At 37.3% G+C, this 25,715-nt stretch overlaps 1 protein-coding gene across 1 annotated transcript in view; it reads right to left on the bottom strand.

Annotated features, from left to right (window-relative positions):
* Window positions 1-25,715, bottom strand: part of atp9b (ATPase phospholipid transporting 9B) — a 70,180-nt gene extending 44,465 nt beyond the window's left edge. The window contains exons 1-7 of the mRNA XM_079830074.1: window positions 25,617-25,715; window positions 16,965-17,138; window positions 6,076-6,226; window positions 5,369-5,482; window positions 5,163-5,271; window positions 2,795-2,853; window positions 2,244-2,295 (exon numbers count right to left, since the gene is read on the bottom strand). Coding sequence (XP_079686200.1) covers window positions 2,244-2,295; window positions 2,795-2,853; window positions 5,163-5,271; window positions 5,369-5,482; window positions 6,076-6,226; window positions 16,965-17,138; window positions 25,617-25,696 — 739 coding nt within the window. The 5' untranslated portion in view covers window positions 25,697-25,715. The remainder of the gene's footprint in view (window positions 1-2,243; window positions 2,296-2,794; window positions 2,854-5,162; window positions 5,272-5,368; window positions 5,483-6,075; window positions 6,227-16,964; window positions 17,139-25,616) is intronic.

Below are 25,715 nucleotides of genomic sequence, written 5' to 3'. Positions count from 1 at the left end.
CTAATAAAAAAACCTTCAAAATGATGTATGATTTGTTGGAATCTGACACAAAATGACAGCTCCACCTGTCGATACAGTCAGCAAAGTCTATTTTGAGTTAAAACAAAACAACTCGCCTAGCAACCATACCTTAAAATCCCTGGTAATAACCCCCAAATTTGACACACACCAAGTCAAAACCAAATATCTATAGGAAAAATATACATTCAACTTTTTTCCCATGATACCACAATTGTTTGATTAACATTAATGAAACAGACAGCCTATATATTAACACCTACTGTACCGCATGGATCTTATATAATGTTACACATCTGATGTTTTTACACAACAGTTAACCAAACATTCACTTAAGACATAACAAATAATGTTTGCGTGAATACCCGCCAAGACAGATATTTTGAAATACTGTAATTCTGTGTATATCAGGATCACACGCACTCTCAGGCGTCTTTGAGCGCACGCTTCGGATGTGTCAGTCGAAGAGAGTAAGATTGTTTTGTTTACATCAGCATGAGATTGAAAATCACATTTCACTGGTTCAGACTCATGCCATCGAGAATTCACTATGAATATTCATGAAGTTGGAATGTCACGCTTTAAAACGATACCAAACTTGTGCTGAGTGGAAGCAAGCAGAGAACTTTTTTTTTCATGGACAAGGGAATGGTATTCATCTCAGAAAACATAAAAAAAAACAAAAAAAAACTTTAATTTGGCGGGTTGCTAGACGAGGGCTTAATGAACTTATTATTGTGAAAACCTCAAATGTGACCAAAATGTATATGTTTTACTTATTTTGCCTGTAGCAAGTAATTTGCCTGTGCGCATGCCGACTCATTTTGCCAGCACGGGTCACATATATACTGTATATATATATAATTTAAATTACAACTTATTTATATTAAAATTATAGATTAAATTTATATTTTATTAAGCATATATATATATATATATATATATATATATATATTTTTATTTTTATTTTTATTTTTTTTTACAAAATGAGAATTTTTCTTTTTTGCATTATAATAGTAACATTTTTCATAAAGATAATGTCCCAATGCAAAAAAAATCGTAATTGTCCTTAAAATAGATTTCATTGACTTTCTGCACACAAAAAGTATTTTGAGGTTGGGGTGAAATATGGACATGTTCTGGACATGCTTCAGTAAACCATACAACAGATTAAAGCATCTGCTCAATAAGGCATGGTTAATCTCTTACTAAGAAATTGTTAATAATGAACTCTGGAATATATTTATAGACAAAGAAAGTCTTAAAACCAAACAGGAGAAATGGAATTAAGTGAACAGTTAAGAACCGAAAAAAATTAAATAAATTCAGTTTCAAGTGTTTTAAAATTCTATCCAAATTGTTAAAAAGCTTCAAACTTAAGTAAATTCAAAGAGCCATAGAGTCTACCACAGCTAAAGACACAGAAACACTGGTTAAGCACATCAGACAAAAATATTATTTAAATATTTTTCTGATTTTAATGCACAGCAATTTCAGCAGCTGGTGAAAACTGTACACCCAAAAATACTGTAATTATGTGTCATAATGTGAATAAGTCATTTTTATTGCTCAGTGTCACGACAAATGCTGGTAATCGTACACACTCTCACTCACTCTCGCGCAGAGAACATTGCTTCTCAAAATGCAAGAAGTGTCACTTTCAAATGAAGCATCAGCCATGTTCACTTCAACAAAATATCAAAACCAAGTGGCACTTAAAGAAGAAAATGTACAAGCACACTTTTCAAAAGAAACAACACTCAAAGATGATTGTAAGGTCTCAAATGAAAAAATAAAGAAAGTATTTGGATACTTTGTGATTATTAAACATTAGTTGAACTTGTATATGCTACCTGTGGTTACTACACTTGTATGAACTTATGAAAACAAGCATTAAAATCACCTTGGGATGAGTAAGATGCCACTTGGTTAAAATGTTTTTTTTTTTTTTATTGAGTTCATGTGTGAATAAAATGGCTAAGTTTTGGGGCCCACTGTGTGTGTGTGAGTGAGTTTGAGTGAGTCAGTGAATTAATTCATTAATATAAAAGAGAGAACATTAAGAAATAAAATGTTTATTTTTAAAATGTGCTCTACAAGTGACTCACAGACTGCATATGCGCTGCAGGTGCCCGCGGGCACAGTGTTGGAAACCATTGGCTTAATGACAAGTAGTTACCAGGGACAACTGAAAGGTCTGATTGTACGTGAAGAGTGAAACTTACCAGTCTTCTCAGAGGTTCTCAGAAAAATCATATCAGCAGGAATTCTCTGATTCTATAAAACAAAACATTAGACATCGGTCAGAGGCACATAGGGTTTCCATGCTATCTTTGTTTTAAAACTGAGTGAGCTGCCCACCTACGCAGCTTATAATCTTAAGAGATATTCATATATTAGCTATGCTGTAATAATGTAAATATAAAATATTTTTGTAAACCTACTTACATTAAAAATGAGTTTTTTTTTTTTTAAGTAAGATTAATACATGAAATAATAAATAATTTTACATATATATATATACATATGTATGTCAGTGACTCCAGTTCTGTAACGTTAGTCCTATTTTAGTGTTGTGTTGAATAATTGAACAAGGTCATTTCCCTAGCAAGCAATTAAAGTGAACCACAGACAGTGAGGGGAGAGACAGACACAATGTCCCACTGAAAGAATGACAGGATTTCATGTGACGGATCACATAGCAGAAAGTTTATGCTGATACCTTGAACAACAAAAGAGAGAGGAAGGGATTAAAAAAAAAAGAAGGACAACAAACCTTTTCCACAATGATTAAATCTCCGACCTGTATGTCTGAGCTCTTTACTTGGACCTTCCCTGAAAATCAAGACGGATAAATAATTGTAATTAGAAATGAATTATTAAGCCTTAGGCAATTTACATGTAATAAAAACGTTTTAATACGGTATATAATATATATTAGGGGTTAACTAATTCAGTAAGCACATTTTGAATTGGTCATTATAGCTTTCATTCTGTTCTGTGTGATTTTTCTAAGAATTGATCAGAACATTCAGAGACTGAACAGTAAGATTTCACACACATGCACACAAAAGCCCCTAGTTTCCCACTAGATGGAGAAAAATTTTCTCTACGGATCATTTATTCATAAAATAAACCTAGACAGGGCGTTTAACAAAAGTCATTTGTATTCTTTGTATGGTGAAATTAAATTATCATCAAAGCTCAACAAGTTGCATATCACCAATGAGTGAAAAAATCAATTATTCACAGAAAGGTGGAGGATTGCACCTTTATACATGTAATATTATGTTCATGAAATTATTAAATTGTATTTTTGTATAGTTACTAAATTTTATATTTTCTATGCAATTGGATATATTTTGAAAAATACAGAATATTTTTTGTACTTACAAGAACTTACATTAAAAATGAACTAAATGTTTTTTTGTTTTGTTTTTAATGAAGGATTAATAGTAGTGCTGTCAAACGATTAATCGCGATGAATCGCATCCAAAATAAAAGTTAGTGTTTGCATAAAATATGTGTGTGTACTGTGTATAATTATTATGTATATATAAATACACACACATGTAAATTTTATATTTATATAATATAAATTATATATACATACATATATTTGTATATATACAAAAATTTAAATTTACTAATTAATCACGTAAGAATTTTTTTTTCTGTAATTAATTGCGATTATTTAATATTTTTGGGGTTTTAATATTTTGATATTGTATTAATTTCAGTTACTCTCCAAATTAATGTAGAAACAATTTAAAGACAGCTTATTTTAAATATTTGTTGTAATGGCAACTTTTTATGAATGAAGACCAGTATCACTGATACAAATGTCTCTATGAAACATTAATGACGTAACATTACAGTATATCTGAAAGCTACCGATTTCAACATTTATTAGGCTTAAAAAAAACCTTTTAATTTAAGTGAACTTAAATCAATCTTTAGGCTACATAAACCCATTATAATAAATGTTATATTTACCCATGGCCTTCGCTGTTAAACATATACAGAAATTTAATAGTTATCAAACACCTTTCTTAACTGCATAAATAATAAATGAAATATAGATTAATCATCATTAAAGCTAAAAAAAAATTCTGTTCCCTTTGTTCTTTGATGAACACTAATGACAGACATCGTCAGTGCTGCTGTCACTTTAAGATCAGCTGCTGCGGAACATGACGCGGATCTGACGCGCTGTCCTGCGCATCTCATTTTCTCACAAGTTCATTTAAGACGTTATTTAACTAATTTAAGACTCATAATATGAGAATACTCGACAAAACTGGTGTTTTGGCAACATTCTCTGTGTTGTTGTTGTTGTTTGTTCAAGAGCAAAAGAGAACTCGATGTGTGCACGAGACTGACGTGAGTCTGTCTGTGCGTCGAGTGTGTGTGTCCCTCAATGAGCTGACATGAGACGCACACACACAGACAGGACGTCGACATACAGTGTGTTCTCTTTTGTCTTGTCGTGCTTAGATTGTTTAAAAGCATTTACATGAATAAGAGCGTGATCATATAATGTAACGCTAGGCAAAAATGGATATAAAAACAGACGCTGCGTTAATTGCGTTAAATATTTTTATTATGCATATAATACACACACATGTATATATTTAAGAAGTATTCGCATGTGCGTGCGTGCGTATGTGTTGTGTGTGTGTGTATATATATATATATATATAAATATATATATATATATATATATATATATATATATACACACACACACAACACATACGCACGCACGCACATGCGAATACTTCTTAAATATATACATGTGTGTGTATTATATGCATAATAATTATATGTATAAATATATGCAAACACAAGCGTTTATTTTAGATGCGATTAATCGCAATTAATCGCTTGACAGCCCTAATTATTAGAGATTAAATAATAAATCATTTTACAAGGACAATTGCAAAACCTGAAGATGGATGAGAATTTGAATACATCAAGTCATTACCTAAAAAAAAATTAATAAAAAAAGATAAACTAGATCAACTCTGTATGAATTCTTTTCACTTAAATGTTTTTTCCCAGGTTCCAAAGGCTAGAACTCTCTGAGTTAGTCAATGGAGCTCAAAACATGTGCATATGACACAACGTCACATTGTGGTCACCTCTCACTGTGAGTTTACTGTACAGCTGGGAATTCATCTCTTTATCTCTCCTGCAGCGGCGAACTTCGTCAACTGCCTCTCTCACCATGGTGACAGCCAACACAAAACCCTGAAAGACAAGAAAAAAAAAAAAGAACAACAAAAGTGATGAATGAATTTACATTTTAGAGTTCAATCTCAACCTTCGTAAGGTTAGATGTACTCACCAGCGGGGCCCAGTAAGTGTACAAATATCCTATCTTAAGCGATGGAACAAACTGAGAACAAGCCACTACCAGAAAATACAAGTTGAGGAAGAACTTAAACTGCTGGTAAAGAACCTAAAACAAAAGAAAGAGAAAGCACCACAAATAAATCAACAACCAGCAATATATTTGATGAAAATTGGATAATGACAATATGAATCAAGTACTTAGTGTTGTAATGACAGTAACACACGCAACATCCTAACACAGCTTTTGGAGGCACACCTGATTGGCTTATGCATAATTCATCATACAAGCTGCAAATACTTTGCCAAGGACACATACACAAGGTGCGTTCCTCTGAATAAGATATCGCCAGCAGTCATAATACAGTAGATCGCTTACACACTCAGTGGAAAAAGATCCGTTAGACTGCTGTTACACCCCCTTACTTCACAGCTAGTTACACATTAACCTGATTACTGAGCAAATCTGCTGTGCGTACAATGGGTAGAGATTTCACTTTAAACAGCCTAGCGAGAGCGACAAGAATCAACGCAGGCACTAAAAAAGTTCTTTGAGCTTAAATATACAAATAATATTAATGACATAAACATACAAAAATAATAATACAACATTTTACAAATGATAAACAACTCTGTAGTTTGCAGCTTTAGCACTCTCAAAAAACACATGCATCACAGATTTTTATGTTCATATGGCCTTACCCCTGGCACAAAAGTGACAATGTTGTATTTCTGATTCTTGATGGCATTTTTGGGGTACTTCTCTTCACATTTCTCGGGATGTCCCAGCCACACTGTCCGAGCCTTCAGCTCCTTCCTCCTGCGACATGTGTGAACCAGACATTCACAACAGCTGCGTGACAGAGACCACGGGAGGAAAAAGATCATCCAGTGATTAGACAAATTCACTTAAAGGAGACACAGTGCTACAGGCGCAGTTCAGGCCTGGATTCCAGTAAATGGTCTTCATTTAAAAATATCCCTGACCGAATAACTAACAAATATCAAGGCTGGTCATTACTCCTAATTTAAGGGTTGCGCTGAAAACCGGCGATTTTGTTGAATTATCACCCTGTTAATCACTTAAAATGCACTTGAAAACGAACACTGAGACCTTTTGCGGAATTCATCACCAGTCACGCGTATCCAGTTGATTCCACTTGAAATACAACTGACGTTAATGCAACATTAATGTAACTGATGTTACAGAGAGCGAAGGCAGCCGAGCTCAGTCTAGCTTCACTTGAACTTTAAGCAGACGACACAGGGCACTTCCACTAAGAAGTACGCTGAAACGGTAGAGCCAGAAAATAGTAAAAGAAGAGGGAGGACGCTCTCGAAACCCTCAAAAAGAGCATTTTAATTTAGGATTTAAATGTTAACAAGCAACTCATTTTACTTCAGTAGTATATTTTCATGTAATTAAGAATCAGGCATAGTAAAAACAAGTTCATTTTGATTTCATGTCGAATACTACACATATTGATAAGAAAAATGTGATGTGTATAGTTTTTATGAACGATGACAAACTTCTGAGGTTCCTGCCGGGTTCCATGCAGGCCTACTGATACCCAAAGGGAACAACAAACCTGTAGATTATGTCCTCTGTAACACCCCTGCTAAATAAACCCTTCCCTAGTAAAACGAATGCTCCGATTCGCTGTGAAGGTCAGAGAGAGCGCCAAACACTTTGTTGACCTTCATATTCATTTTATATTCTAGCGGTTGCCATCCCTGCTGAACGGCGTGACGGTACTCTGCCGGTACTCTGCGCAGTGTACACAGTCATGCCGATTGGTTTGGCTGGCACTGAACTAAATTACATAAACCTTGAAAAAAAAATATAATAATATTTGTGTTGGCCCCTTTTGTCTCCTGTCTGTAAGTGCCAGCTCCCTGATTCATAAGAGAGATTATTTGCTCAAATGAATGTAGTTCAAATAATAGGGCCGTTTGAATAAGCAGAGTTATTCTGCTTGAATTATTTGTTCATTTCATAATCCTTTGCCTAAGCACACAGAAAATTACTGGAAAGCAGCAAACTGGTCAGCTGTGTGAAATCCCATTTGTTCATTAGGAGAAGGAAAAAAAAAATCAATACCCAGCTTACAATTGAGATGCGCTGCTGATAACCTAGTGCATAAGTGGAGAAGAGTCAAGCACACACTTTCATAACCATAAATGACTAATATATCTTTTAATCACACTTGCGTCACATGTCATTGATGCAACACAAAAGGCATTGAGATATTCTGGGAATGCACGTCCAAATAGACATTGAGCCCGTTGATATTGTTGGCTGGATAAGCAAATTTTCGGTTGGCGCGTTTGACCTTCTGACTGATGATGCGCAGAGAGCACCTCAACCAAAAAACACGACCTGTGCTTGTGTATGTATTTCATGCACAGTTACCGGTGCGTTAGAAAGGAGCTGAGCCAACCTGGCACAAGCACTACATACACACACAATAGGCTGCATGACAATGGTGACATTTTATTAAAAAAAGGTGAAGGCCAAGACCTTTAAAATGTTTTCAGCGAAACATCTATCTATCTATCTATCTATCTATCTATCTATCTATCTATCTATCTATCTATCTATCTATCTATCTATCTATCTATCTATCTATCTATCTATCTATCTATCTATCTATCTATCTATCTATCTATCTATCTATCTATCTATCTATCTATCTATCTATCTATCTATCTATCTATCTATCTATCTATCTATCTATCTATCTATCTATCTATCTATCTATCTATCTATCTATCTATCGCCAATCAATTACAAACACATTTTAAATCATATTAATAAATATACCAATCAAATGAATCAAGTAATCACATATATCAGTACGTTTTGATAGATTCAAAGACATTATTTTATTGTCATATTATTGAATAAAATATTGCTACTGACTTAGACCAAGAATAATACCTATAAAGATATCAACAACTATATTAGCTTCCACACCAACATATAGTAACATTCTGTTTATTATAAGTGGGCATTGCCTTTATCTTGTCTGCCACTTTGAAAGCTTCAGCTCTCTATTTGGATGGATTCTGATTGGCTGTCGTTGGTCTGTTTTTATCATTCATCAGTTTGAAAAAAATAGTTTTGAAAGCAATTCCAACAATATCGTTCCTCTATGTCATTATTGTTATTGCGGTCATATTGACTTGTCTATTCTCATAGAATTAGAATGCTTATTTAAACTTTATAGATGTCGCCCTTGGTGTGAAAGTGCCCTTACATTCAAGAACAATCCATTTGCCGGAGGGTTGCTTCAGGAGTCTGTGTTACACGGTGTTTGGCTGTACACCGATTACATTACTTGGCCACCACGGTACAGCCCCCACTGATTTGTTCATTTTTTTTTTATAGAAATAAAAATAATTTAGTCCAGTTGGACAATGGATGCTACAATTATAAACTGAAAGTGTATGCTCTTCTCCATATACAGCACGAGCTGCAGAGTGACAGCACAGTGCAGCAGGAGTCAGATTTCACTTATCACATGAAAAGTGTAAGGACTGATGAGTGACAGGATGATGGAAGAGGATTTGGTGCACAAGAGATCCTGAACATCACTTACATCTTAACTTGTAAAATGTGCGACCACTACCGCCGCAGAGTACTCGCAATGGCAAATTTGAAAGCGAAAGGAAAACCAAACATGCATTCAAAAATGATTTTAATACCCCACATATTGATAGTGGCACCCTTATGCCCACAAACCATAGACTGTAAAAAAAATATGGACGAAGCGACTTCATTCTCTTCCGCTGAAGAAAAGTGAAATAAATGGCCTAAAATGACAGAAACCAATTTTGGGAAAAAAATCTATGAAGTGTAATTTTCATGGTTAGTTTGTCTCTTATCCATTATGCTGCGTTCACACCAAACGTGAATAGAGCATCAAAATCGCATCTACCGCGTCTTGTTGGACGCTTGAACATTTTGAATCCATTCGCGCATCCACAGCGAATTGGACGCGCGTATAAATTGAGCGTTTGAAGCAAAATAGATGCGCGTTGAAGGCGCTCCAGGAGAAAATTGTCATAAAACACCACTCTGCCTCTTTTTATTTTCATTAAAAAGATATATTAAGCATTAATAGCCACACAAATGTGGTCCAGGCAACTCCTACATTATCTTCACTGCATGTATATTTAAATATCCTTAAAAAAATAAAGTTATGAAACTTCTCTTTGCCCTCGATTTGGCAGACAACAAATTATAGATTCATGACACCAAAGACCGCCCATTAGATCCACACAAGACGAACCACTACAGGACATCAGAGCCAGCGGCAAACGTCAGAAGGACTAGCCGAGGAAAGGCTGCTCTCGCCGGGGTTAATGAGTGCTGAGCGCCGCTGATCCACTGGATCGCACAACTCCAAAAGATTATAATGTTTTTTTTAAATGGGCGCTCTCTTTATAAATAAACCACAGATTTGAGCTTTAAACAACTACATTCTCACCTGAAAAAGTCTTAAAACTACATTTTGTGACACAATGTAGTATTTTTAAATTATGCAGGGTTTCTCATCACGTCACTTTACCACGTGACAGCAGCAAGCAGGCTCCTGATTGGTTAATGGGTAAATTCAGTGATTTAGCATTAAGCTTTGTATCAGTAGAAACCCGGTAGTATATTCAAATTATGGTACTTTCCCCCCTCATATCGCCCTGAGACGAGAGAATTATGCATTTTATTTCTGGAAAAAATCCTCCTTTTTTTGGCCAGAGGCTAAAGACTACAGCCACTAGATGGAGCTGTTCCGCATGTTATCAACCCGCCCATAGGGGAGAGATCTCACGCACAGAATGTAAGACACAGACGGCCGCACGGACAATCATAACGGAGCGCGGTGCAGAGTAAAGTGAGTGTTTCAACTTTTCAATTAATTCCTGTGATAGTTCAGCTTCCATGTGCGATCTGAAAACGTGCCAGACTGGCGCTTAATGTTACCTCAGCTCTGCTCAGCTCTTCGTGAGGAATGAAATCTGACACTGCTGCGTCTGTGCCGTGATTTTCGTTTGGCTCACTCAAACTTTATTGAAAAGACACGTTCAGTTTTTAATTATAGTGTTTATTCTCTAACTGAACTAAATTATTGTATTACTATGAAGATCAAAACGACGGTGTACGGAGTGACCTCGTAGGGCAGCGAAGCAAGTGCATTCTGAGAGTTGTTGTCTTTCATCCACATGAGACAAATACATTTTCTGTCTTTTCTCAGTCTAGAAGGCACCAAATTCAAAAATAATTTCACATTTCTACTGCATAAATGACCCAGTTTAAAAACAAAGCTTAATGCTAAATCACTGAAGTAACCCTTTAACGCGGCGCGAATTGACGGCAAAGTTCACATTTTTCAACTCGGGCGTGAGACGCGAATTCACTTCAAACACGTGAATGCACAAAAAGCACCACTCGCTCGTAACGCGCAAGACGCTCACTTCGCGTCATTCGCACGAATGAGGCGGAATCGGGTCTATCATGCCGTGCGAAACGCGTCTATCGCTCCACAGGACCTCCAGACGTGCGTCAACGTGCCTTTCCATTGACTTAACATTGAAATCACTTGCTCCTGATGCTCTATTCCCGTTTGGTGTGAACGCAGCATTAGAATACATGGAGGGGTAACGATATATACTGGGACCAACCACCTAGGGGCAATAGAGGCAATAGAGGCTTCAGTTTTTAACACAAGTGCTGCAGGCTTGCAGCAAACTATTGGCCTATATACAGGGAGTGCAGAATTATTAGGCACATTGATTTTCTGATCATATTTTTTTTCCAGGCACATTTGACCAATTCCAAACCACAGTAATCCTAATAACTACTATTGATTTAGTATTTAATAATGTATAAGTGATATATAATTGTTCATGAAGGCTGGAAATGAAAATCACCTTATATTCAGGTGTGCAGAATTATTAGGCATGTTTTCTTTTACAGATAAATTGAGCCAAAAAAGAGATTTAACTCAAAAAGTCAAAAAGTATTAAATGCCCATAAGAAGGATGCAATACTAATGCAATACTAGACATTGCAGTTAAGGCGTGACCATTGGACAGTGAAATGCTCGTTGGGTCAGCAGGATCTGACAAAAACAGGTGGCGGAGAAAAGACACCTGTTAACTGCAAAAGAATTAAGAATTAAGGTGAAGAATTAAGGGTGAAACCATCAGGAACCCTTTAGTCTCCAGCGCCACCATTTTCCAAAGCTGCAACCTACCTGGAGTCTCCAGAAGTGCAAGGTGTCAGGATCTCAGAGACTTCAGTTAGGTAAAGAATCCTAAAAAATGACCCCCACTAGATAAGAATCACAAGCTGAAGTGTTGTAAAATACATGAAGAAGGTTTTTTTATAGGCTTTATGGACAGATAGGTTGAGAGTGACTCTTGAAGGACCAGCACCACATCCTCTAGTACCACTGTTTGAAGAATTCATCTTCCAGAATCTGGAAGTATGTTTTGTTCATTTTAGTCCATTCTGAAGTCCGTTTTGCAGAGATGGACTAAAAATGAACTCCCAAAACGTACTGCCAGATTCTGGAAGATTAATTCTTCAAACAGTGGTACTAGAGGATGTGGTGCTGGTCCTTCAATAGTCATTCTCAACCTATAAAACCTATAAAGCCTATAAAAAAGCAGGCTTCATGTATTTTACAACACTTCAGCTTATGATTCTTATTTAGTGGGGGTCATTTTTTAGGATTCTTTACCTAACTGAAGTCTCTGAGATCCTGACACCTTGCACTTCTGGAGACTCCAGGTAGGTTGCAGCTTTGGAAAATGGTGGCGCTGGAGACTAAAGGGTTCCTGATGGTTTCACCCTTAATTCTTCACCTTAATTCTTAATTCTTTTGCAGTTAACAGGTGTCTTTTCTCCGCCACATGTTTTTGTCTGACCCTGCTGACCCAACGAGCATTTCACTGTCCAATGGTCATGCCTTAACTGCAATGTCTAGTATTGCATTAGTATTGCATCCTTCTCATGCGCATTTAATACTTTTTGACTTTTCAGTCTGAGTTAAATCTCTTTTTTGGCTCAATTTATCTGTAAAAGAAAACATGCCTAATAATTCTGCACACCTGAATATAAGGTGATTTTCATTTCCAGCCTTCATGAACAATTATATATCACTTATACATTATTAAATACTAAATCAATAGTAGTTATTAGGATTACTGTGGTTTGGAATTGGTCAAATGTGCCTGGAAAAAAAATATGATCAGAAAATCAACGTGCCTAATAATTTTGCACTCCCTGTAGACAGAGTACGTGTGAGCGCAAACTTAAAGCGAAAGTGAAAAGCGAGTGCACATTCAAAAGTGAACCAGTGTTATTTGTAATACTAATATCGGTAAAAAGTAGGGCTAGGTATATTGACACAAATTTCACGATTCGATTTCAATTCAATATCAATCATTTTGGATATATATCAGACACAGTACATGGCAAATTTTCTCGAGGAAAGAAAATCTCTTAACTATAAAATCTGTAAACTATAAATGGGTTGTAGTTGGTACTACATTACTATAATATTGAAGGTATAATATTGAACACAAACAATTACACTCAAGCTATAGGGCCAGATTTACTAACAGCTTGCGTCAGCGCAAAACCATCTTTTGGCATTAAAAAGCTACTGTCAGGATTTACTAAAGACACGCTGAGAAGAATTAGCACTGAAAAGGCTTGGACAGGGTTATTTTTGCGGCTGAATTTATTGCATATGCAATTGTAGGAGTTTCCCTTTCAGACGCAAAAATTATGGAGGAGAGTATTTAAATTAATCACACAATGTGATTTACTAAGGTTTGCCCATATCAATTTACTGATATTTGTGCCATTATTGCGTCTGTGTTCTTTAACTGAACTTTTCCTCAGATGAGAGTGAACTTTTCACTCCCATCTGCCCTTTTTTTAAATTGCGCTCTCACGCTAATTTGCCCTGTTTAGTCAATCTGGCCCATGCTAATAACTTTACAATTACATAATCATATTTCTAATCCAATTAGTTTTTTGAAATATAAACATTTAAATGGTGGCCGTCATAAAAACTGATTTATTCAAACATGCATTAAATATTGAAGAACATTAAAAATGATAATGAATATGTAATGTGGTGCATATATACCACTCACTAACGAGTTTATGGTCACACTGGATATGGTTTTTCTGAAGGTAAAGGTGATGTTACGTGATACTATTTAGCTTACAAGCTGTTTTATTGACATCTTTATGCGGTTGAAAAACTGACATGAGACAGATTTCGGTAAGATGTAATGCATCTTTTAACATACCTTAAGATGTTCATTCATGTTTATTTTCCGCGCAGTAACTGCTATTAAAGCGGATGAGATGATCCGTTCATGTGAGCTGCGCATTGCCGCTCTCTTGAACTGCGGCACTACAGCGATCTGTCACGCCACATTATAGAGCGCCAAAACGGTATTTTATTTTTTGAATTTCGCAATAAAATGGACGTAATTTGAAATCTGAGACTTTGTTTCATATCAAAAATAACAAAGCACAAATATTATTGCAATTTATTGGATGGGATGCGTGCTACAATGTTCCGTTCATTCATGTACTGTAAACAGGATAGACTAATCAATCGATATCAGTTCATAAAAATAAGAATCATTAAAATTGAGAAATCAATATTTTTTTTCCCAGCCATACTAAAAAGTAATATCAGTGTTGTGGCCAGTGTGAAAATGTCCTCACTGTGACATCCCTAATATGCAGTCGAGTTTGTAAATATGAGGGCATTCACACAGAACAGGTTCTCACATTCCTTCTGTGCTATTTTTAAATTTTAGCACAGCATTGTTCACCATGAGAATTACGTTTTTGAGACACAGCATCAAATTTAAAAAGTGGTTCACGTTGGAGAAGCAAATACTATGTCTAGCGGATCATTTGTGAACACTCAGATATGGAAAGAAGTAACTATGCTTAAAGGGGGGGTATAATGCTATTTTATGCATTCTGAGTTTTTTTACACTGCTAAAGTTAAAAAACACTTGTTTCTCACAAGTTTCGGGAAAAAAGAATTCAAGTGTGGGCCTATGTGACGTCAACAAGGACGGAATTTCCTTGTACGGGCACTTCTCCCGGAAGGGCGCACGTGCACACACCGACCAGAGCGAAAGAGCAAAAGCACGCCCATCAACACGCTTTGCTTGGCTTTAGGGAAGTTGTCGGCTGCGCTACACAGGTCACAGGACTTCACAAAATCAACAATGTCACCAAAGAAGTGTGTTTTTGGTTGTCAGGGAGAGACAACCCTGTTCAGCTTCCCAAAGAACCCAGCGTTAAGGGGACAGTGGATGGAGTTTGTATTTCCGGAGCAGCAACAGAGTTGCGCAAGTGTTTTTATTTGTTCCCTGCATTTTGCATTTTTTATAAACCAGGCCCAGTTCAACTCCGGATTTGCAGATCGTCTAATGCTGAAGGATGGAGCGGTCCCAACGATAAAGGTTCAAGGTCATGCGTTGGAATCGCAGGCGGTGAATAAAACTGCTTCAAATGTCTGTGTGTTGTTGGCTATCAAGTGCACATCAAGTAAACAACATGAACGTATATTTCCTTTATCAATGAAGCCTTCTAGGGTTGGTCTGTTGCTTCGAAGCTTCAGTAGAACTCAACATTGAATATTCGAAGCTTCGGAGGGAAGGAGCTGAACATATTCTTCTCTCTAAAGGTAGCAATCTCGAGAAGTGGCGCGCCTCATACGGGCAGGGCTTATATGTGCCGAGAACGGACACTGTAGTGATACAAAACACACCGGTCTGTTACATCCCAGTTTTGATATATTAAAGTAGCAAAAATCATTTAGTCAGTTAGAGAACAGATTAAAAACTGAACGTGCAGCGTAAGCCGAACGAGAGTCAGATTTCATTCATCACGAGAGTGAGGAGCTGAATGACAAGATGATCGCAGAAGAATTGGTTTCAAAGCTAAATGTAAAAGCGCCTATTTAAGGGAGTTTGTAATTGTACTGTTTTGTTGATGTGTTTTTCATTAAGAATAATAGGCTAATGAACCAACAATTCAAGCAACCCGTCCCCGAATTGGCAAACCGAAAGTAAACTCCGCACGGCTGCAGACTTTCACAGCCGCTCAGTGCACAAGCACTGCAATGTGACGGTGATGGAACATTTTCTCACCATCACATCCCTAATGGGTAAAAAGGCTAATACATTTTGATTGGGGAAACAATTTTCAACTAAATATCCAAATAAATCTAATTAGTAAACTAAATTAACTATATAAACTAAATTACTGATCTGCCCACATTGTCACTATATGATAATTGAAATGAGTTGCTGACATCACCGTTTTCCCCAGAGCGGCTGTACAGCCGAATCAAATTCTGTAGCATTATTTTCCTGTTTAACTCTGTGAAGCTGCTTTGAAACAATCTGCATTGTAAAAAGTGCTATATAAATAAAGTTGACTTGACTTGTTTTGATTCTATTATTCTATTTTCCACAATGTCAAACCAACGCAGCTTAACCCAAAATGCAAGCTCAGGCATGCGCTTCTTCCATATAAACTCATGCAGTTGTGCGCTCTAGAGAATACTGCCCGTTGCAGGGAACGCTAAGAAGAAGCAAATATATTTATTAAGTATAACGAGGTTGGATTCCTATTCAACTGTCCATCCTATTAAAAACTGCTAGCCTATAAAATAATTGTTAAAAAAAAAAAAAAAAAAAAAAACATTATTGTATTTTGCCAGATTTTATAGTGTAAACATACACAGGCGCGAATGAGAACCGCATCGAGGGGGATGCCAGGTGTACGCTGACAAAAAACAAACAAAAAATGAATATTCAAATCCCAAAATTGAAAATCGAATACCAACCTATCAAACGAATATTCTGGTCCAGTCCTAGAGCCTGCGATGTATGGTGTGTGTTTAAATACTTGTTTAGCTGACCACTACAGGTGTCTGTTTGTTTATTGTAAAACCACTCCAAACAATAATGCACAAAGAGCGGGAAAATATGTTGAACTAAATGAATTATGTCCTATTAAACCTAGGGTCCTAGGGTTCCCACAAAAAGTGCTTCTTCATTCAAAAGAGTTACTATTCCATTGTTTTTCTATGTAAACACGCATTAGTCTGACGTGCAAAAGCATTCCGCTTGCTACTGCTAACTAAGTCATATACAATAGTCCATAGACCAAACCATGTCTTCATAAACCATAAGTAAACACACACAAATGTTGTAAAACATGACATGGACACGTTTTTTCCCACGTTTTCTAAGGATGTCACAGCTTTCAGACGCTCTCAACCAAATAGCTGCGCGCACTCGTGACTCTTTAGCTCCGCCCACACGATACGCCTCCAGCTGCTTGGTTTTATTCGGAAAGACTCGGTACAGCGTAGCGGTCTTTTATAAATATGATACAACTAAAGACTTTTCGGAGATATGAAGGATGTAATACTACTCTATAGGTACTCAAGATTGACATGAGATTGACAGAAACTGTGTGTGATACCCCCCCTTTAAATATTAACATAAGCTCTCATGTAGGATGTTACCTGCTGCACAGGACCTTCCATCCTCCACAGAGGAACCAGCCTAGTCCTCTGTGTCTTTGACTCACTCTGGCTCTGGGCAGGGTCTGATAGTCACTTTCGTCGTTTTCGAAAGCTTCCTCTGACATCATCAATGGCATCTCATCAAGGCTTGAGGATTCGTCTTCAATCTGATACCTGATGAACCATTGTTACAAAAAAGGATGGCATTACACCTCTGACAAGTTAAGCATCATAATATTTAGCCACAATTATCAACAATAAAAGTTGTGTAGGCCAATTTCTCTTTTATTTAAATTAACAAAAAGTTAAAAAACCTGCTAAGCTACATAAATGGTATAGGTTTCCAATTTCAAATTAAGGTGTCATATCTCAAATGTAATAATAAATAGGCTGTTTGTTACCCAAAAAACATTCCTACTTTCATTATAACCTCTAAAATATAAAAAGACATTATGCAATGAAATAAGGACATTTTTAAAGGCGCCTACATGAATGAGTGGAACAAACAAAAAAAATGCAGAAGTTAAAGGAACTGTTCCTCTATCACACTGTGTTCCTCATTTATCGAGACGAGTCTCAAACCCAGATCAGCAGAATGCTATTGTGACACTCTGAAACAGCCAACGTCCCAAGAGGATATCAGCTTCCACCCACACAAAAGCCCTGCCGTTTCTGCACCAGATCCACTTTAGCATTAGCGTCAAAACCTGCACACTGCCTTTTCATTCTAGAGTTATCCGTGGATAGCGTTAATTCATGCAATTAGGCCTCGGAGATCCCTGTAAACACTGACATCCTTTTGCAGTTGAACACTAAAATAATCCCCAAAAGAAACAGATTCAGACCATGCTGACTAAACAGACTAAACAGGCCCTCCTAAGCTAGTGATATCATGTTGGATAAATTATTAAAGAAGCATAATACACTTACAATGGTGGACATTAACAGCCTACAAACTCTAGTCCTAAAGATTTTAAAAGGAATCGTCCTTTTTCATCAAAAAGAATGAACAGGGAAGATATAGATTTGAGAGATCAGTTTGTGTGAATCATATTTGATCCTCCACAAAACACAGAACGCTCACATTGTATAGTGAATATTACTGCACTGACTGATAAAAAAAACAATGATATCACTATCAAATCTGCTTAAAAATCAAGTATGTCAAGACCTTCTGTTTAGCATATTTAATGTGCTAAATGCATGATCAGTCAGTGTGTAAATAATAGTCCAAATTAAATCTGTTAATCGTATAAAACGATTGTGTCTCTTTAGAAGGCTTGGATTTAAACTGCTTGATTCATATGGATTACGTAAGGAATAATTGACGACTGGCCGTTAAATTATTAGAAAAATTATGCATACCCGAGGTGGTAATGTGGCCAAGACGCGTTGAGGATTATTTTTCAATAATCCAAAGGCCTGGAGACGGAATCAATTATTCTTCTTATACTATGTAGTGATGCACCGATCATGATTTTACATGGCCGATTCCGATTTTTTTTTCAAGAAAACTGTCCGATTCCGATACCGTTTTTTTTTTTTTTTTTTTTACGCAATAAAAGAATGAAAGAATACATGAACAAGATGTTTATTTCGTATTTAACAGGTTAAATTGGCTTTTGCGCAAAGGAAAACAAGTCCGCAATCTGAAATTGGGAAATGGGAAATTGAATCAAATAATGTTTAGTGCAACGGAAAAAACTAAGATGCTACAGCAGGTGCTTTTTAAATCAAATTAAGTCAATGTAATTTTAAGGTAAAATAAAAATGATCATCCTATAGGCTACAGAACTGATTTCAAAAGTGCATGCATGTTCTTCTTTAGGCTACAAAAAGAAGTATTTCGGCTTTGTCACAAGTTAGTCTGTTTCGTTCTCATCCGATCCAACACGTGAGAAGCTGAGCTGGACAAACGCTCACTATCTACGCTTGTGCAGAGAGGTAAGCTCGCGCAACTTCAGCTTGCACAGGAAACACTCACTATCTACGCTTGTGCAGAGAGGTAAGCTCGCGCAACTTCAGCTTGCACAGGAAACGCTCACTATCTACGCTTGTGCAGAGAGGTAAGCTCGCGCAACTTCAGCTTGCACAGGAAACACTCACTATCTACGCTTGTGCAGAGAGGTAAGCTCGCGCAACTTCAGCTTGCACAGGAAACGCTCACTATCTACGCTTGTGCAGAGAGGTAAGCTCGCGCAACTTCAGCTTGCACTTCAGCTTGCACAAACACACAAGTTTTTCCGAAAATTTCCGTTTGTAACACACAAGTGACATGTTTGCGAATTATTGCAATATAGGCGTTTGTGCATGCGGGCGCACTTCCAGAAAAATCGGCAGAAAAATACAAAGAAAACCGATTCCGATTTTTGGCCGGTCAACCGGTGCATCCCTAATACTATGGTTACCACCACACCTTAAAACATTGTTCAGAAACTTCAGATGATGTATTTTAAGACATTTGTCAGGTTTTTGTCCTTAAAGGGTTAGTTCACCCAAGAATGAAAATTCTGTCATTAATTACTGCCCCTAATGTCGTTCCAAACCCGTAAGACCTTCGTTCATCTTCGGAACACAAATTAGGATATTTTTTACGAATTCCGAGAGCTCTCTGACCCCTCCATAGACAGCAAGGCCCAGAAAGGTAGTAAAGACATTGTTACGCTGACTCTTACGCTGTTTACGCAGTGTTAACAGTGCAGTGTTTCCTAGCTCTACGGCAGAGCGACTTGTGCGCATGCGTCAGGGTGCTCACGTGAACAGTGTTGGCCAATGGTAAGCCAGGGTTCTGGAAGTGCTGCACTGTTTACACTGTGTCAACAGCATAAAGCCTTGTTTATACTCACGAGCGCGAGGGTGCGCGCAGCAAAAATGACGTCATCGCGGAGTGCGCGAGACCCCATTTCGCGTGGCAGTGTGCAGCGCAGTTTTGTAACTTTTCTCACCGGCACCCAGTTTGCACATACAAATGAGTTGCTTATATTTACAAAATGAACCTACAAAAGCATAAATAAGCACTTTTCTTGAAAATAAAGATCCATGTTTAATAAAAAATGTTCACGAAACTAAATTAAATGTTTAGTGAAATTTAGAAATATTTAAGAGATCGTTAATTTAGTTGTATACATGTATACACATACATTTTGTTCTCATGTCACAAGTAATAATTGCAAGGTTTACGGAGTTTTACATGATTCTTTTGTAGTGTGGCTTCTGGTGAAGTACACTAAAATAAATATTGTCACCTGTGTGTGTACATTCTTCCACTTCTTCTCACCACTGTTTCCTGATGGTTTATAGAAAAATTACTCCGATTTGCCCTCTGCCATTTCAAAGAATAGTACAATGGTAAGCACGTCAAGTATAAACGCCTCGTTCGTTGGGGAAGGAGCGCACACAGTCAGCGGAAGCTGCCGCTGCGGAGAAAGGCGAAAGTATAAACAAGGCTTAAGAGTCTGACACAGAGGCTAGAAGAAAATGTTGAATAAAGTTGAAAATGTTGAACAAAAAGTATACTCGTCACTTCATGAATGACTGGAGTCGCATGGACTATTTTAACAATGTCTTAACTACCTTTCTGAACCTTGAAAGTGTTAAATAAATAGCACACAGAAAGAGAGAGAGAGCGAGAGAGAGAGCGAGCGTGAGAGAGCGAGAGCGAGAGCGAGAGATTAATCGTATGTGCGTCTCTCAACAGTGTTCGGCAGCAGCGTCTCTACTATTAGCGAAACTGTACATTTATCTGCTCCAAGAACAGCGCCATTATTACCTCGCTAGTGAGAAATGTCATGTAGCTTTTAAGTTGTTCAACTATTTTACTGATAAAGCAGTAAAGCAGTGCTGACAACACATTTCTGTGTGAGTGTGTGTCCATAGTGTATGTGTGTGCGTTTGAGTGGGAGAGAAAGAGGGAGAAAGGGAGTAGGCCTATGTGCTTTCCATACATCATTTTGCGGCTTGAGTAAAAAAACATGGAAATGATTTGTTGTTTATCCTATTGTTTAGTATGTTTACTATATTTATTTGCTTGGTCAGTGTCGTTGTGGGTTTTCTTTTGCTGTTGTAGGTTGTAAGGACCTTTGAAATAACTGAAATCATTTGATATGAAACTGTAATGCGGTCAAGACCTGTCTGGAACTACTTTAACCGTGCGTTTCCCTGAAAATGATTGCACACCTTAGAACGTTCGTCAACCAATCAGATTCAAGCGCCCCCGTAGTATAATGGCTCATTTCCACCGAGCAGTACGATTCAGTACAGTACAGTTTAGTATGATTAGGGATGTTAAACCCTGATCCGGCTTGTTTTTCCACCACCAACAGCGCCCTTATGCAAGGCATGGTGTAGCAATCAACGCAATTCTTGTGTGAAGAAGAAGAAAGCGACACAGTAAACAACAGCGACATGCATACAGCAGATCTTGATCTTGCATCTCGTCATGTGGCTGTTGTCACAAGACAGGAGCTGTGTCCGAAATCAAATACTTCTCTACTATATAGTATCAGAAACAGTACGCCTACAGGGTAGTATGTCCGAATTCATAGTATTCGAAAAACAGTAGGCGAAAAGTACCCGGATGACCTTCAGATTCTGAAGTGCCCATACGATGGACACTTTACTATCCCATGAGGCCACGGGAGACGATTTAGGAATGGAGTTGAAGGGACGCAACTGACGCTGGTAAGTCACATGATCATGACAACATGGCGGTTGTAGTAGGGGTGGGCGATATCTCGATATTTAAAATATATCGAGATATTTTTTAAACACGATATGGATTTTGACATATCGTATATATCGATATATTGTTTACATTTAATTCTGATTCCGCCACTTTGCTTGTTTGCCTTCTCTGTGCTGTGCTCGCCCCCGCTCGCTCGCCCCTCCCCTCGCGTGTTGTCATGGCGCCGTCCGCAACCAGCTCGGAGGCTACAGAACTCGTCTTAAAAACAACTGGCTCCATTATATGGAGATACTTTGGTTTTAAGGCGTCGGACGAACAGCAGACAGATGTCTACTGCCATGAATGCCGACAGTTGGTTCTCAAACAGTTGGTTCTTGATCCAAGATACAGTTTACCTAGGCAGCATTACTTTGCGAGACAAGAACTCCCGCGACTGTACACTACGGAGAGAGAGCGGCTTGCTTGCTGGAGAAGGTTAACGTTACTTACTATGCCCTTGATTTGAGTTGTTTTATTTTTGAATGAAAATTCATTATTTGCATGCGTTTTAAAGCCTTGCGCGTAGGGCACCATGCGCTTTCCCGAGCGCGCGCACTAAAAGCCTGTCAAACAAGTGATTACTGGACTAAATCTTACTGCGCTAATACTGTCAAATACACACAAGGTTAACATAAACACAGTCGGTTATGTCTAAAGTGAAAGTAAAATCGGCGAGTGTCTGTATATTAGATGCGTGAAAGTCTTAAATTGACAGCAGGGCTGCCGCTTGTCCTTAAAGGGACAGTTCACTCTAAAATGATGTCATTATTTACTCACTCTAATGTTGTTCCAAACCTGTATTAATTTCTTCTGTTGAACACAGACAGCTGATGGTAGCGATTGACATTCATATTATTATTTCCTACAATGGGGACCAGCAACTGTTTGGTTTCCAATATTCTTCAAAATATATGTTATGTCCAACAGAAGAAAGAACTTTATTCAGGTTTAAAACAACTTGAGCACGAGTAATCAATGACAGAATTTTCATTTTTGAGTGAACTATTCCTTTAGTGGTTAATAAAATAACAAAAGACAAAGACAAAATCACTCACGGCTCTTGACTGAAAAACTAATACAGTAGCTTTAATAAGAATCAATGTATATTTTATAGTGAAGTCTATGTAGTGTTTTATTTTTACATTTATTAATTCAATTTCATACAGCTCTGAGCTGCCAGTGTAAATCTTTATAAATATATATTTATTTTATATTATACAGTACACTAGGAATGTGTACAAGGGTTTTTAAAAGTAAAGTTTTAAGTTTAAGTAAGGTTTTTCAAGTCTTTTAAGTAAAATAAAGAAAGAGTATTGCAATAAAAAAATAGTATTTTTTCCTCCTGAAGCTCTTGCTGTTCGGCTAAGAATAGAATAGCAAAAATCTGATGCGACTAGCCATCAGAACCGAACCGAAAACCGTGGTTAAAAAAAAACGAGGTATGTATTGAACTGTGGACTTACTGTATTGTTGCATCCCTACTTTGTTCCTGCATGAACTGCCTACCTCTTTGCACTTCAATAAAAAAAAAAAGACTTTGTGGTATTTGGCATATTTGTTTTTGCAGTAGTTTTTGGGGGGTTATTTTTCCTGTAAAGATATCTAGATATATATCGTATATGGAGATATAGCAAAATATATCGAGATATATTTTTTGCTCCATATCGCCCAGTCCTAGGTTGTAGTACGTCCAGATTACATTCATACTACATTCATTCATACTATATAGAACATACTTTTTTAACGGTCGCGAAGGTTGTTCAAATTCAAATGTAGTACCACATAGTACGTGATTTCGGACGCAGCCATGGTTTGTTTGAGCCAAGGCTGCAAGTAAAAACAAGGCCGAAAAAGTATGCGCAAGTGACAATTCTCTGTCAACCAATCAACGTTCTACAGTCCAGCTCCACCCTTTAGTACTGGACTACTGTGCTAGATACCCCAACGGAAGGGTGGCAAAAAAGTGGTATGGTATGGTTCAGAATTAGGGTACCATTCACAACTTCTGACAATGGAAACGGCAAAAAATTGCGTACCGTACCGAACTGTACTGAACCGTACCGGTCAGTGGAAAACGAGTCATAAATAACTATAACAGATCCGCATTACAGTTCCATATCAAATTATTTCAGTTATTTCAAAGGTCCTTACAGCCTACAACAGCAAAAGAACGAAAACCCACAACGACACTGACCAAGCAAATAAATATAGCCTAATAAACAATAGGACAAAAATGCCACAAAATGATTCATAAATAACCATATTTTTTTTCTGAATCATGAAAGTTTGGGGGGCATGGACTTCGAAATCTCTCAGGTTCCATTAAAATATCTTAAGTTGTGTTTTGAAGATGAAAAAAAGTCTTATGGGTTTGTATTGACAAACAAAATGGCTGCTCAAACAATGGATCTACCTCTGCATTATAATTTATAATTGATTTATTTTGAGTTTGGGGCGAAATATGGTCCAGACATGTTCTTGACAAGTTTCGTGAGATTCACCATTATAAGAGACTTTGAACTAATGGGAAATGACAAATAATAGCTCTACAAAGGCTAATCGGTTCCTGCCACAATAGGCAAGTTATTATTAAGGTATGTCAACAAAAACACATCACTCTGACATGTGTCTATGTGGATTTTAGCCTTTGATGTCCATTAAAAATACTTTTTGGTTAAACTGTCTCAACAGTGGTCAAGCAGAAATGGGTGTAATAAAAAAGACAACCAAGTTAGCTGACTGTTGTAATCATAAACCGACATGGAAGATGGAAGACATTTGTAGCCTGCAGGCCCACCACTGATATTTGTATTCAATTGTATGATAAAAGAAATCAGATCACCATCAAATCTGCTTAACCACCCATATAAATCAAGATGGACATCAGAATAAGCAAAGTATGAGCCAAACATAGCTGGTGGTCCAATTAATCTCTCCTAACTGTGGTCAGCTCTTCTGCTCTTCTCTTTCCTCCTCAATAAAACACAAAACGATTCACAAAGTGATTATGCGCAATAGCATTACGCCAAACAATGAAATCAAATTAAGCAATCACTTTGGTTTAGGTCCATACTCTCAAGCAGCAATGCCACAAGTGGTCCTTGGACTGTCAGTATTTGACAACCAGCTGGATGCCATAAATACAGATCCTGTCTGCTGTTAGACTGTTTATGTGGTTCAGGAAAACCAGATGGACATTCGTTTCTAAATGAATATCTTTGGCATCTTTGCCTCGCATAAACCGTGGGAAAACAGTTTGCAGGGATATCTTGTCAAGTTCAGCATCAGCAGACCATGGCATGTGATGCATATACCTAAGGCAAATGAGATGCTGTACAAGATATGCTATAGGAACAAAGCCTCATATGATGGTCTACTGATATACTAAAAGCTCATGATATGTTCTATGAATGTACCTGATGCACGTGAATTATGTTTTGTGTACCAAATGCACATTAAATCTTATGTGTGATGTTTAATGAACGCAAGGCTCATAAGATGTTGTGTAAACATCTTCTATGTGATCTTATGAGATGCTCCATAAATGTACTAACAGCTACCGAATCTCTCAAAGCCGTGTAAGAGTAGGCTTCGATGTAATGCAAGTTAACGTTACCCAAGAAGATGTTTTATGAGAAGGAACCGGAATGACAAATATCTCACATGATTATATCACGTTTTAATCACCACATGCATCTCTCGGGGAGTCTTGTATCCTCTCGTGTCCTATCAGCTGTAATCTGACACTGACAGCTCGCGCTGCTGAATTTACACTGCCGCTAGGCTAGACTGTTAGCCCGTTAGCACTCAACCCCGGAACCGTGGTATAAACAAACCCAATATCAAAACATACATTGTTATGAAAACTCATCTGACAGCCTTATGTTAAAAAAGAGGTGTTTAAGATCAATATCCAATCGTCTACATACCTGGAAAGTCTGCCAGCATTATAATACGCAGTTTTTCTTGAATTCGTCCGTACAGGATTCAAAGGGATGCTGTCTGCCATCTTTACTTGGCTACGTATG

This window comes from Gobio gobio, assembly GCF_949357685.1.
Source record: "Gobio gobio genome assembly, chromosome: 11".
NCBI lineage: Eukaryota > Metazoa > Chordata > Actinopteri > Cypriniformes > Gobionidae > Gobio > Gobio gobio.
This window is presented reverse-complemented; position numbering and strand designations above follow the sequence as displayed.